Source organism: Solea senegalensis, linkage group LG18, assembly GCF_019176455.1.
Source record: "Solea senegalensis isolate Sse05_10M linkage group LG18, IFAPA_SoseM_1, whole genome shotgun sequence".
Classification (NCBI taxonomy): domain Eukaryota; kingdom Metazoa; phylum Chordata; class Actinopteri; order Pleuronectiformes; family Soleidae; genus Solea; species Solea senegalensis.
Window position 1 is genome coordinate 17974356 of NC_058041.1, and position 14102 is coordinate 17988457.

At 43.4% G+C, this 14102-nt stretch overlaps 1 protein-coding gene across 1 annotated transcript; it reads right to left on the reverse strand.

The window, feature by feature from the left end:
• Window positions 1-1037: 1037 nt before the first annotated feature.
• On the reverse strand, window positions 1038-13866 carry LOC122759352 (extracellular calcium-sensing receptor-like). The gene is made up of 9 exons (XM_044014156.1): window positions 13623-13866; window positions 13092-13386; window positions 12860-12946; window positions 12160-12429; window positions 11723-11926; window positions 11360-11635; window positions 2659-2886; window positions 2454-2577; window positions 1038-2375 (listed from the first exon to the last, which is right to left on the reverse strand). The coding sequence occupies exons 1-9, from the start codon at window positions 13853-13855 to the stop codon at window positions 1468-1470; spliced, it is 2625 nt and encodes an 874-aa protein (XP_043870091.1). The 5' UTR covers window positions 13856-13866; the 3' UTR covers window positions 1038-1467.
• Between the last annotated feature and the right edge of the window lie 236 nt (window positions 13867-14102).

Here is a 14102-nt window from a genome sequence, read left to right on the forward strand (position 1 = left end):
TTGGGTAGGTGAAGCTGGAGCAAGGTGACCCAATCACAGTGCAGGAGAACAGGCAGGTGAATTGGTGGAGGAAGACCAGGCAGGAACCAGAGCCACCAATCAGGAGCAAGGGCTGGCACACGTCTTCTGCATACTTAACACATGACAAACACTTGTGGCAGGATGTCACAGCCAAGGGCCGTGACAATACCAAAGGTGAATTGGAAACACAAGCCAAAGCATGCAGGGAGAAACGGATGTCTGAGTATAAAGTGTATGGGCAGGAGGCTTTCATCCATGCAGATTTGTCAGAGAGACAATCTGAGATTCATGGTCGTCAGGTGGGGATGACTGATAGAACTGGGTATCATCAGCATAGCAGTGATATGAGAAGGCATGTGAGTGGATGTCTGGCCCAGGTGGTGTACTATATATGGCAAAGAGGTGGGACCCGAGCACAGAGCCTTCGGGCACCCCTGGCAAGGCTGTGTGGTGCAGATGTGTGACCTAGCCAGGACACATTGAACAATTGCCCAGTAAGGTAAGATTCAAAGCAGGAGAGTTAAATGTGTCAAATGCTGCTGATAAGTTGAGCAGAATGAGTACTGAGGACTTAGTTACCACTCCAGCTTCTTTTAAGGTTTCTGTCACATTGTCATTGTGTAAATCTACCTTGTGTAGTATAGTAAGTAATAGGACTGCAAAATCACTAACTATTCCACCTTCTTCCACAAGTCTTTAGTGTTGTGGTGTAGATAAATGCAGGTTTAGGTGAGAAAAATACATAAAATGAGAACAGCAGTTCCCAATATCAAGCCCTGGAGCATGTCTTTCTAAACAGCTCAACGTCATTGATGTGAGTGATCCTATCCCAGTTCAAAATTTAACACGATTTAACATTGATAACCACCAATCCTCCCCTTTCAACTTTGTCAACTCTCTACAAGATAGCACACCAGATCCGACCCACTGACACTTAATATTGAGCCATGACAAGAACTAATATCAGTCTGTAGATAAAGATATAATTCAGAAAATTCAAAGACATTATGCACAAATTTAAGTCAGTCCATTGTTTATTTCAGCTTTAACTTGCTCCTATCCCATTGCAAAAAGACTGTCAGAAAATGAATGAATAAGAATAATTACTTTATTAGGCTTCAGAACTTCAGCTAAGGTTAATAATCCCACTCATTCAATCCTCACAATCAAACACACACCGGAAAAAGTTTAAGGAAATTCGCAAACATATTTAAAATTGTGGACTGTGTTTTGTCTCGGGTGTACTGGCCTTAAATATCTACTCTAATTTTTATTAATCTTGATTTCATATACTCTTGAGGACTACTTTGTTGCAATGTGTATTACACCTCCCTATTCAATACATAAATGACCATATAATATGTATTTACCATCAATATCACATAATATTGTAATTTCCATACATGGATTATTGTATTATAAAAATACATTTTATTATTATTTTTTTCAGTCAGTGCCACGACCCATGATGACTTTCTTTGTGTTTCTCTCTGGTCTTAAAATGATTATGTAACATTTGGGTCCAAACAGTGCCACCAACAGGCCAGAACTTGAGGCCAGAATAGCAAATACCTCCACAGCATCTGCATATTTGCCTGGTGAGCTGATATATGCAGGGATGAAGGCCACCCACACTGCACAGAAGATCAACATGCTGAAAGTGATGAGTTTGGCCTCATTGAAACTGTCTGGAAGATTCCTTGCTAGAAAAGCTAACAAAAAACTGAGGACAGCCAGTAACCCAATATAACCAAGTAAAACTGCAAAACCAACTGTGGACCCAACTGCACACTCATAAACTATCTTGTCACTGTGATACTGGGTGTTTTTATGAGGCATGGGTGAAGCAGATGCAAGCCAGACAGTGCAGATTGCTGCTTGAACAGAAGTCAGAACCAGAACTGTCCCTCTCTGCTGCACAGCACCAAACCATTTGAGACTGGACTCACCTCCTGGTTTGGAGGCCCTGAACACAGCCAGAACCACCATGGTTTTCACCAGGATACATGAGACACAAAGCACAAAGCTGATGCCAAATGCTGCATGTCTTAATTGGCAAGTCCAAGGTCTGGGTCGTCCAATAAAAAGCAATGAGCAAAGGAAACAGAACTTAAGTGACAGCAACAGCTGGAAACTGAGTTCTGAATTGTTGGCACGAACTATAGGTGTGCTGCGGTGATGGATGAAGATGCCCAGAACAATAACACAGATAAATGTGCCCAACAGTGAGATGGTTGTCAAGCAGATACCCAGAGGCTCATGGTAGGAGAGGAACTCTGTTTTTTTAGGAACACAGTGGTCACGCTGGGGGCTGGACCAGAAATCTTCTGGACAACTGATGCACTCCATGGAGTCTGAGAAAAGATGGAGAGTGGTGAGAAACATGTTAATACTACATCATTTAACTGTGGTGTGAAAAACTTTACACTCACCAGTCGTATTGCTGATCTCTCCGTCAGAACAAGGGACACAGTCAAAACAACACTCAGACCTCCTCCTTGTCTTGACCACGCGGGTACCTGGAGGACAGCTCTCACTGCACACTGACCGAGGAGGCTGTGTGGAGAAAAATCTAAATTAATTACACTGATCTATAAAGAGTAAGGTAAAGTGATAGATGAAAAAAGTAAGGCAAACCTGTTCAGAGTGAAAGTTCCAGAAGATTTTGTCTTCATCCAGTGTGACTTCTGCACCATTGAAGGCGGACCTCTGAACCTCACCCACTTTCTGAACTTTAATTCTTTCATCAGGGAGCCACACCCAGTTCATGATGTCATATACAGGTAAGATGTTACCTTTCTCATCAAATGACACTCGATCACCAGATGATGTTGTAAAGTTGACTTTTTCCAAGTAATACAGAAGCTTTCAGAGTAGTCATAGAAGAATACATATTAAAAGTGTACATGTTTTAAATTTTGCTAACAATGAATGGATTTCATAATATATATTACTAATACCATTTTCACCAGGGCTACACATTTATTCAATCACTCTCTTGCTCACCGCATTAGTAATAGTAGTAGTATGAGTTTATTTTGAACCCGCAAACATGATTTAATTTACATATCTGAAAAAGGGGTGGGATAAAGTACAATTATACCAAAGAGACTGGTTTTAATGCACTGTGCTGCTGCGGGAATGTACAAGAAAAAAAATCGCATCAGACAATCTGAAATAAACAACTGATACTCAACAAACCAGTCATATAACTTTTAGTTGTGAAATGTAAATACAACAGTATATCCTTGACCATATATTTTTATGAAATCTTGGAGGAAACAGAGGATCCTTTGCATAGACTAATCACCTGTGATGTATACATTGCCTGGGTTGTAAAACCCATTTGAGTTTATGCACTAAAATAGTGAGAAGAAAGCTTTCTAACTCTGGTTGTGTGTGATGTATATAATGAAGAATGTCACAAGTGTACAACAGAATTGGGGCCAGGTCACGTTTCTGTGTCTGCTTGTGCATGATGTAATTTTCCCTATAAGAAAAATCCATACATTTAGTTTAATTCCACGCAGAACACATATGTTGACTGCCCAAAACACTTTCTACTCCAGATAGAGGCATGCTTCTGTTTTTAGTCAAAAGAGACATTGTACAAAATGGTAACCATGGAAACTAACTTGAGGTTATATGAGGATATCCACCAATACCTATATGGAATATGTGGAACACAGTATGACTCGACCCTTAGTAGCAGCAGGTTCAGCAGCATCAGTGCTGACGATGGATTGTACCCAGAGGGTCAACAGTTTATTTTACAGTGGTGATTATGACTGTACAGCCCTGGCACTTTATTTTGTTCTCCTCGTTTATTCTGGTTGGTGTTTACATCCCACCTTAGACCTGTGTTACTGAGGCTTTACAACACTTGGCTGACCAGAAAACGGACATGGAGAGGAAACATCCAGACTCATATCCAGACGCATATTCTTCTGTCCCCCCTGCAGTTTTGGGGCTCTCTGATCACTGCATGGTTCATCTTCTCCCAAATTACAGGAATCAAATCTGCTAAGCCTGTAGTGAAGACTGTGAAGAGATGGACCACAGAGTCAAAGCTGGAGTTACAGGCCTGCTTTGACTGTTTGGAGTGTTTTTGAGGCTGCTGCTACAGATCTGGACAAACTCACTGACACTGTGACATGCTACACCAGCTTTTGTGAGGACATGTGTGCCGACTAAAACCTTCTGCACATACAATAAACCTTGATTCACTGCAAAACTCAGGATGCTTCGTCAGGCCAAGGAAGAGGCTTATAGAAGTGGGGACAGAGTCCTGTACAACACGACCAGGGACACGCTGACGAAGGAGATGAAAGTGGCAAAGAGGTGTTACACTGAGAAGCTGAAAAACAGTTTTTTAAGCTAACAAGTCTGCGTCAGTGTGGAGAGGTCTACAAGAGATCATCAGAGACCATCCCCCCACATTGCAGTGAACTGTGAACTGGATGATGACCTGAATGTCTTCTACTGCAGGTTTGAGAAGCCAGTGTGCATTTGGACTTTCTGGGTATCTCATAGGACTACTGGAATTAAGCTAAGTATCACTTCTGTAGGTCTTTCTTATTTGGTTGCTATCTCATTAATTGCTATTGTATCTAGCTGGTTTGCTTGACTTTTGACTTTTGACTCTGTTTAGTTAAGGTGAAAGTTTGTCTATTAGGTCAAAGAGAAAGTTGTTATTGTTGCTGTTTTGACCTAGTTTCTATTGAGCCATCACCATCACCAGGTGTGAAGTTTCATTGGCTACAGGGGAGTAGCCAACACTGCTGTAACCAATCAGCCCCTAATCAGGTAATTTCTTTTAGAAAAAAAAAGCTTAATTGAAGTTTCATTGGCTACAGGGAGTGGCCACACAGCTGCAACCAATCAGCCCCTAATCAGGGAGTGGCCACACAGCTGCAACCAATCAGCACCTAATCAGGTGTCTTTTAAAAATCAGCACTCACTTTGAAGCGGCAGCTTCAGCGGCAGACGAAGGAAGACGAAGACAAAGGAGGCTAACGAGGAGGCTAACGAGGAGGCTAACGAGGAGGCTAACGAGGAGGCTAACGAGGAGGCTAACGAGGAGGCTAACGAGGAGGCTAAGTACCTGTCAATTGTTGCAGTTGTTTCCTACCTTTCACATATGTGCACTTTTTCCATTCCTGTTCATGTATCTTCCCATAGATATTACAAACCTCACACTCACTCACCATAATCTGTCCTCACTTATCTATCCCACCTGCTCCACACACATCCAACACCTTGTTGCAGGGGGCCTGTGGAACTGCCAGTCAGCTCCCCGCAAGACTGAGTTAATCTCTGGCTTTGCTACTGAGCAATGCCTGGACTTCCTTGCTCTCACTGAGACTTGGATAACACCCTCCAACACAGCCACGCCGGCGGCTCTCTCCTCCGCCCACTCCTTCTCCCACACACCCAGATCCACTGGAAGAGGTGGCGGGACAGGTCTGCTCATCAACCCCAACTGGACTTTCACTCTTTACTCACTGCCACACTTCTCTTCACAGTCGTTTGAATTTTGTGCTGTAGCTGTATCTCACCCTGTAAAACTAATCATTGTTGTCATCTACTGTCCACCAGGCCCATTGGGACACTTCTTGGAGGAACTAGATGTCCTCCTCTTAAACATACCAGAAAATGGCCCACCACTTGTTCTTCTTTGTGACTTCAACATCCAGTCAGAGAAGTCATCCGATCTACTTCTACTTTCCGCTTTTCTCTCTCACTTACTCTTTCTCCACCAACTCACAAAGCTGGCAACCACCTTGACCTCATCTTCACCAGAAACTGCTCCACCTCCGACCTCAAGCTCCGAAACACATGTAGCAGAACGGATCTCCGCTTGTCTGACCAACATCTCTCAGTGGATGTCTGACCATCACCTGAAACTCACTCTCGACAAGATTGAGTTTCTTTTTCTCCCAGGAAAGGGCTCAACCACCACAGATCTAACCATCACCCTCGACAACTCTATGGTAGCTCCTTCTCACACTGCAAGGAACCTGGGTGTGACACTTGATGACCATCTCTCCCTCACTGCCAACATTGCTGCAACAGCTTGATCTTGCAGATACATGTTGCACAACATCAGAAGGATACGGCCTCTTCTAACCCAGAAGGCGGCACAGGTTCTGGTCAAGGCTCTTGTCATCTCACGCTTGGACTACTGCAACTCCCTCCTGGCTGGTCTCCCTGCGTGTGCCATACGAACTCTGCAACTCATCCAGAATGCAGCAGCTTGTCTGGTCTTCAACTTACCAAAATTCTCCCACACTACACCACTCCTCAGCTCCCTTCACTGGCTTCCTGTAGCTGCTTGCATCCGCTTCAAGACTCTAGTGCTTGCGTTCCATGCTACAAACGGATCCGGTCCAGCCTACATCCAGGACATGATCAAATCCTACACCCCAGCCCGCCCACTCCGCTCTGCATCGGCAAACCGGCTTGCTCCCCCTCACTGAGAGAATCGCAGAGGCATGACTAAGACGACGGTGTCAAAAAAAACAACTTATACATCACACTTATGACTAGCACTTCATAGTTTAGCTTACTTGAAGCTCTTACTTACTTCTAGCTCTTATTTGTACCCAAATGTTTAAATGCACTTATTGTAAGTCGCTTTGGATAAAAGCGTCTGCTAAATGACATGTAATGTAATGTAACATTCACACCCATCGCCCTACTGACCCTCCACCATCCCTCAGGATCTACAGGAAACAGAAGACAAAAAAGCTCCAGGCCCAGACAACGTTTCACCCTCCTGTCTGAAGGTCTGTGCTGACCAGCTGGCCCCCAACTTCACAGAGTTCTTCAACAGATCACTGGAGCTGTGTAAAGTCCCCTCCTGCTTCAAATGTTCTACAATAATCCACACCCAGGTTCCTTGCGGTATGAGAAGGAGCTACTGATGTCAGTGGTGTAAAGAGTGAAGAGGAAGGGGGAGTCCCGGTGTTGCAGACCAACCTGTCCGACACACAGTGCCCCCCTCCTTTCCTCAGCCCGAACAGTGTGGAAGCCTGTGATTGACGGCGTCAGGAATGTCCCGGTGCAGCAATGTCTCCGTGAAGCACATTAAACTACACTCCCGCTGACTTCGGGCCAGCACCGTCTGCTCATCCATCTTATTCGCCAGTGACCGTACTCCCCATGATGAGAGATGGAAGACACGGCTTATGTCTCCTCCTTGCCATAAGCCTCCACTGTTTCATCTCCTCTTTCTTCCTCCTCTTCTGCCATAAACCTTCGCTGTTTCACCTCCTCTTTCTTCCTCCTCTTCTGCCCTGCACCTCTGCAACCTCGGTGTGTTTTTCTCCAAATGTCTGCACACCGGTTGACGCATGCGTACGGTGTCAGGACTTCGGTGTGGGGTACTTGGTCCCGCCATGTAATGCCCAGTATGTGGCGTAGGCACTGCAGGTGGAAGCTGTTTGTCTGGTTTACGTTGTCCAGATCTCATTGCAGTACAGCAAGGTGCTGATGAAGCAGGCCTGATAGGAATTTTGTGAGCACAGTAAAGCTTTTATTGTATCACACTCTCTTGGACAGCCTGGTCAACTTCGTGGCAGCCCTCGCAAGATTGATGCTTCATTTGATGTCAAGTGAGAGGTTGCTAGAAACTGTGGACCCAAGGCATGTGAAGTTGTTGACACAGTCGAGAGTCTTGTTGTTGATAGACCTGTGGGGTGGGATCTCAACTGCTTGGCCCATGACATTGATCTTTTTGATGCAAACTCATTATAAGGATGTGAGAGACTGTCTACCAATTTCCAAAGCCCTGATTCAGTCTGGGCTGCTTGTGCTGAGTTAACCGCGAATAGCATTTCCCTCAACAGCACGCTTGTTACTTTGGTCTTAGTCCACAAACGAGCAAGGTAAGAAAATTACCTTTAGCTCTGGTGTATAGGTAGATGCCTTCAAGAGATGAGCCGAATGCAAACAGCATGAGAGAGAAGAATATCCCAAAGAGAGTTGGTGCAAAATCACAGCCCTGCTTCACTCTGCTGCAGACTGGAAATGCCTCAGAGGTTTCTCCTTCCCAGAAGACTAACCCTGGATTTCCACTGGACGCGGAACGGCCGCGGAACGGCAGCGGCCCGGTAGCCGTTGCAAATATCTTCCATTCTAATCAATGTGAGCATTCCCACCGGCCGCGCTGCGGCGCGGATCAGCAGCGGCCCAGAAGCGGCTCGCCGTGCCGCAGCGCTATCGATAGGAATCAGTTCTATTTTTTCCGTTGCCGCTGCTGAACCTCGTAAATTTCAACGAACCAGATCGCACAAGACAGGAAGTCCGACACAGTATCAAATTAAAACACTTCCGCCCCCCTTTCAAAATAAAACACAATACGCAGGTCACAACTTCACCTCAACGTTACGTCATAACCGGTGCTCCCAGGTCAACAGTCATTTGATCCGAGGGTCTCGGAGACAATGGACGACGAGAGACTGATTATGGAAGTGGAGAAATATAAAATCCTTTATGACACCACAGATCCTTATTATAAGGACAATGTCAGAAAGGACAACGCCTGGTTTTGCGGAGTTTTGGGAGTGGATGGTGAGTATAAAGTCCTGCTAAGATGATAAAAATGTGATTCTAAAAACTTTACAGAAAGTACTTTAAGTACTGTACCTGCAAAGTGTTTAATTATTAATTAATATAGTACATGACATATTTCTTGCCTTGTCCTGATCAGTGCAAAGTTACTGGACATTTTAATGACTTTAAAATATTATATATATAGAAATACTTGACTAAATAACTTTTTTACACACAGTCTATCGCGGGATCTCGCGTCCGTTCGAGATTATCGCGCGATCTTCCGTGAATACCGCTGGCTCCCAAGGCTCCGCGCCGCTGCCGTAACGCGCCCGGTGGGGATTGACGTTTGGGAGAGGACGAAGTAGAACCGCGCCGCGGCCGTTCAGCGGCCGTTCCGTGTCCAGTGGAAATCCAGGGTTAGCTCTGCATGTTGTTGTGAAATGACTTTATGATGGTAGTATTTTGAAGAGGCCCTCTCTGCTGACGAGGTCAAAGGCCTTTGTGAGGTCGACAAAGGCAAGATACAGGGGTCTACTCTGTTTGTGCTCTAATTTGTAATGCTCATGATGTTTTTGTGTCAGTTTTTGTAACTTAATGTACATTAAGTGATGCTTTTTGTACCGTAAGTTCTGTTTTGTTTGTTGTTACAAAAACAAAACAGTTGTAACTGATGTTATTCGTGTGACAAAAAACAACCACTATTACAACAACTACTAACAACTAAATGTTACCAAATATTGTAATGTTACAAAGACATGTTTACAGCTATTAAAAAACCCTAAATTGCAGTGGTCCAGGGCAGAGCTTTGACGGAGGAATAACTGCAAATATTCAGGCTTTCCAATCAAGTCAGCATTCTGAAGACAATTTTCACAATCTTGTCCATCAAGGATTATTCTGCAAGATATTGTTCTCTCTCACATTATATAGCAATGCACAATTACCCATCTGTAAATTAAATATATCCTTCATCCATATTAAAACTACTTGAACTGACTACTAAATGTTAAACGATAAATAATCTAAGCAAGCCTACAAAGGGATTTTGTCTCTGTTACATGCCCAGCAGGGATATTAAGTTTGTTGTTTTCTTGTTCTCTTCTCTCCTCTCCGCTGATTAGGATGAGCTGCACCTGAGAGGACATGAGGCCACCGCCTTAATGTCTGCCTTGGCCAATCACCTGACTGGAGGCTCAGTAAAAGGGAGCCTGCTGAAGAGCGCTCTGTCTCTCATTTGTCTGAATTGCTGGCAGACAACAGTTATGGTAAATGGTGTGTGGTGGGTGTTATGATTAGATGTTATTACATGTTTGACCGCTAGGCGGCAGTACTGGTTAGTAGTCAGCTTACCGTACTATTTAACGGACTAGAGCAAGACTGCATGAGTGCACCTGTATGTTTGGAGAACGTGAGACATTAAACTAAGTTACAAGCAATCAACACGGCCTCATCCTTGGAACACGAACATGACATGGTACCAGGAGTAAACTCGAATGGGCGACATGGATTTAAAACCACCGGAAAGTTTGAAACTGACGGGGAATGTCGACGAGAACTGGCGCACCTTCAAACAGCGGTTTCACCTTTATGTTTCTGCTATGGGACTCGAAGCGAAGCCGGAAGCTAGAAAGGTAGCGCTGCTGCTAACAATAGCAGGGCCACAGGCCATAGAAGTATTTAACACGTTCGTGTTTGACAGTCCTGAAGATAATGAAAAGTTGGATGTAGTGCTTAGCAAGTTTGATACCCACTGTTCTCCGAAGAAGAACGAGACGTACGAGAGGTACGTGTTTCGGTCTCGTACACAGCGTCAGCATGAGCCCTTTGATAGTTTCCTGACGGACTTGCGGCTAAAGGCGCAGTCCTGCAACTTTGCGGCGCTGACGGATTCCATGGTCCGGGACCAGATTGTATTCGGTGTGGCGGATAGTAAGGTCAGAGAGAGGCTACTACGGGAGATGGAGCTGACGCTGGCAGGAGCCACTAAGATCTGCCAGGCCAGTGAGCTGTCCCAAAGGCACGTGAGGACGTTCAGCGAGATGTCTGCAGTCGCCTCGGCGCAGAGCGACAGCGTGGCAGCGGTTGGAGCAGTGTCGTATCAGCGGGGACGGCGCACACAGACCCGGCCTGCACAGCAGGAGGACGTGATGATAAACTGCAAGCGCTGCGGCTCACAGCATAAGCCCAGACAGTGTCCAGCGTTTGGTAAGCAATGCTCTACTTGCCAAGGCAAGAATCATTTTGCTAAACAATGCTTCTCCAAACGGAAAGAGTGGAAGAAAGGAAAAACTGTAAACTTAATAGACGAGCCTGATCTAAGTGACACGTTCTTTGTTGGAATGGTGAATTGTGAAAGTGAACAAATAAATAAACCAGACAATGTAAATGATGTCACTACAGAAGATAAGTGGATGGCTCCTCTAATGATAAATGGGACCGTAGTCACCATGAGATTGGACACTGGTGCAAAAGCAAATCTCATAAGCATGTGTGATGTGAAGGCAATGAAAGATAAGCCACAAATAAAAAGAAAAGCCAGGCTGTTGTGTTTAAGTTTGTCTAAATTAAACATTATTTCTTTAAACCGTCAACTTTGCCGCATTTAAATCCTTGGTTTGTCGTGTTGCTGTTCTGTTTCCCCTAGACAACAACTTAAGAACGTAACAGTCTCATTCTTGTTATTTTGCTAAAATCATTATCCAATAATGAATTATTTGTATCAACTTAAGCTTTAACATAAATACAAAGGGTAAATTAAGAGGGTAAACTGATATCTCACCTGCCATGGCTCCAGTCTTTGTAAATGAGCACAAGTGTTGTTGCTGAAAGGTCCTCTCCCTGGCTCACATTGCAGCATGTCATCAAGAGCATACGCCAGAGCGTATACAGCCTTATACACATTATACTCTGCCCTGAGGTTTGAAACATCCAAGAAACCAGTCTCCACAATCTCTATAACTTCCTGTCCAGTGCATAATTCTCCTCCAGCTTCCACCCAACCTGCTGGAGGTGGTGCAAATCTACACTGAAATGTGTGTTCCCAAAACTGATTCAACTGAAAAGAAATTTAGTTTTTTTAAATCATGAAACCATTTTACTTTAGCAACTACCATACTAGATTAAAACATTTAGTTCTCACCACACTCTGTCCATGGGTGTTGTTGTGATGTATGTCAGGACGTATTTGTATCAGGAAGTCCCTGAGTCCTGGTATTTCTCCCCGTCGGACAGTGATGCCCAGTGTTCCAGCCAGGTACGGCATGAAGTCGCGCGTCTGGAGTGAAGTGCCTGATGTCCACGCTTCACTGGCCATCCAATGCAGGCCTGTCACATTCTGCCTCACCACCTGTATATTGCATCATAACAAATATTAAAATAACCAACATACTTTTATAACCAGTAAATTCTGATCTATTCTAGATGATGTCATACACAAATTTGTGTTTGACACATTATTACAAGCAAAAACCTTGTCGTTCTCAGCAATCTTACTCTGAGCTTTAACAAATTACAAGTGTAACATTTTTAATGAATTCTCTTTTAAATAGGATTTTGCAACATATCTCTTTAAGGACTGACCTCTTTCATGAGGTCAATTAAATGAGTCTCATATGCAAACACGATCACCACTCGGGCTGTAGATTTCTTCATCACATCCACTATTCTCCTTAGTTCAGTGGTGTCATCACCCCAGGGTAAAATCTCTGTGTAAGCCACACAACCTCCACTATTTAAACGTAGCTCAGAGTGAAAGGATCGGGTAGCGTGGATTCCATATTCATCGTCACTGAGGAGCAGACCTACCCAAGTCCATCCAAAGTGTTTTAGAATCTGAATCATAGTACGCACCTATGTGGACACAGTGCAGAGGGATTAGTGCACAGGCTAAACAGGTTCATCAACAACCCATGTGTTGTGTATATACACGTATGACTTTCTTCATCCATTACATGCCGAATGATGGTAGTTCCTCCAAAAATGTGGCTCCACTTGGTTCAGGATTTTTATTTCCCTCTGCTATGGTTGCTCTTAATGAGCACAGAAGCTCTGGTTTCATGTTCCTGTTTCTCTTTCATTGCATATTTAACAGCAACATATAAAACAGCAATTGATATTTGACAGTGTTTGAGTGGCTTATATGTGTTAATGTAGTGCAGTCTCTGTATTTATATTTTATTATTTGACTAGATTACACAAGATATTTTATATTTTTCTCTGTACTGTACTGTACTGCATAGGTAATTTTGTAACATTTAGATTTTTGCAAGTTGGTTTTTACCTGAAAAGCATCACTTGGTATTGTCCTAAAAAAAGATGGAAACTTTTGCCGATCACTCAGAAAAGAACATGTTGCATAATAACTAACCTGCAAAACAGACAGACCACGTATTAAAAAAAGTTAAAGTATTTGCTGATTTATGGTTGTTTCTTTAATGGCAATACATTTATTAAAATTAAAAAAAAAATAAAATAAATCACACTGATGATGGCGCTGAAAGACAAAAACTTACCATAGGCACTCTGTACAAACCTAAGACCATAGCTATGGCAACTGTCCGTGTAGATGAAGATTCACCCACAATTCCTAGGAATGGATGAGTGCCTGAGCAGTTCTTCCCTAATGTAACTTGCTTTTGTTTACCACTGACTAAGGACAGTGCTGCACCAACTCCAATCCCTGTTTGGAGGCAGTTATCATACACACTGTATCCCAGAGTCACATTAGGCAGCATGTTGGAGTTTCTGTTGATTTCATCAATAGTATAGGCCATGGTCTGAGCCAGCCTGAATCCCATGACATCAAGTCTAACACAAAAATACAAATGTTTACTATGTAAAATGCATTATACATTAACTGTGCAAAGCTACACGTTTCACAATTTTTACTAAATACTACTGCAACACCTACCATGAAATTTAAATGCTTCAATAAGGTCATGTAATTATTCCACACAATTATTCCAAATCAATAACAATATAATCATATTAAATTGATTTTGACTTCATTTTAAGGACTTTCTTTTTTTGCCTCGCAGACTTACCCATAGCATGCAGGCTGTCGTGGCTCTGAGGTAAAAGATATATCAGGATAAGCAGGAAAGAAGTGAAATGTAAAAATTCCACCGAGAATCACATCTCCAGTCTTGTGCATCTCAATTTGCTGAAACTGTCCCTGAAACTTGCAAGAGGAGGAAGAAAGAGAGGAGGACACAGCAGAGGAAAAGCTGAGGTACAACATTAATAAGAGGAGACTGGTGACTAAAAATGTCCTCATGACTTTGCTCCGGTTCATCCCTGTCTAAGTGCAGACTCATCAAAGTGTCACCACATTTTATATATTTGCAGGGTTGTTTATTCTTGCACACCACCCATCAGAGGAGAGGAATAAGCTGTAGGGGCAGCGCCTGAAACATATCTCTGACAGATTTATTAATTTATATATTTAAATTTGGTAACGCTTTCTATGAATACCACATCGAAAGTGTATTATGAGCACATTCATAGTGAATTATAATGCTCAT

What these genes read in the sequence shown, in the direction of transcription:
- LOC122759352 (XM_044014156.1), bottom strand. Translation starts at nt 13,855, where the DNA reads ATGAGGACATTTTTAGTCACCAGTCTCCTCTTATTAATGTTGTACCTC. An exon ending in TACCAAGTGATGCTTTTCAG is followed by an intron (nt 12,430 to 12,859) that starts GTAAAAACCAAC and finishes GTGTCCACATAG; the next exon opens with GTGCGTACTATGATTCAGAT. An exon ending in AGAGATCAGCAATACGACTG is followed by an intron (nt 2,376 to 2,453) that starts GTGAGTGTAAAG and finishes ATCTTTTCTCAG; the next exon opens with ACTCCATGGAGTGCATCAGT.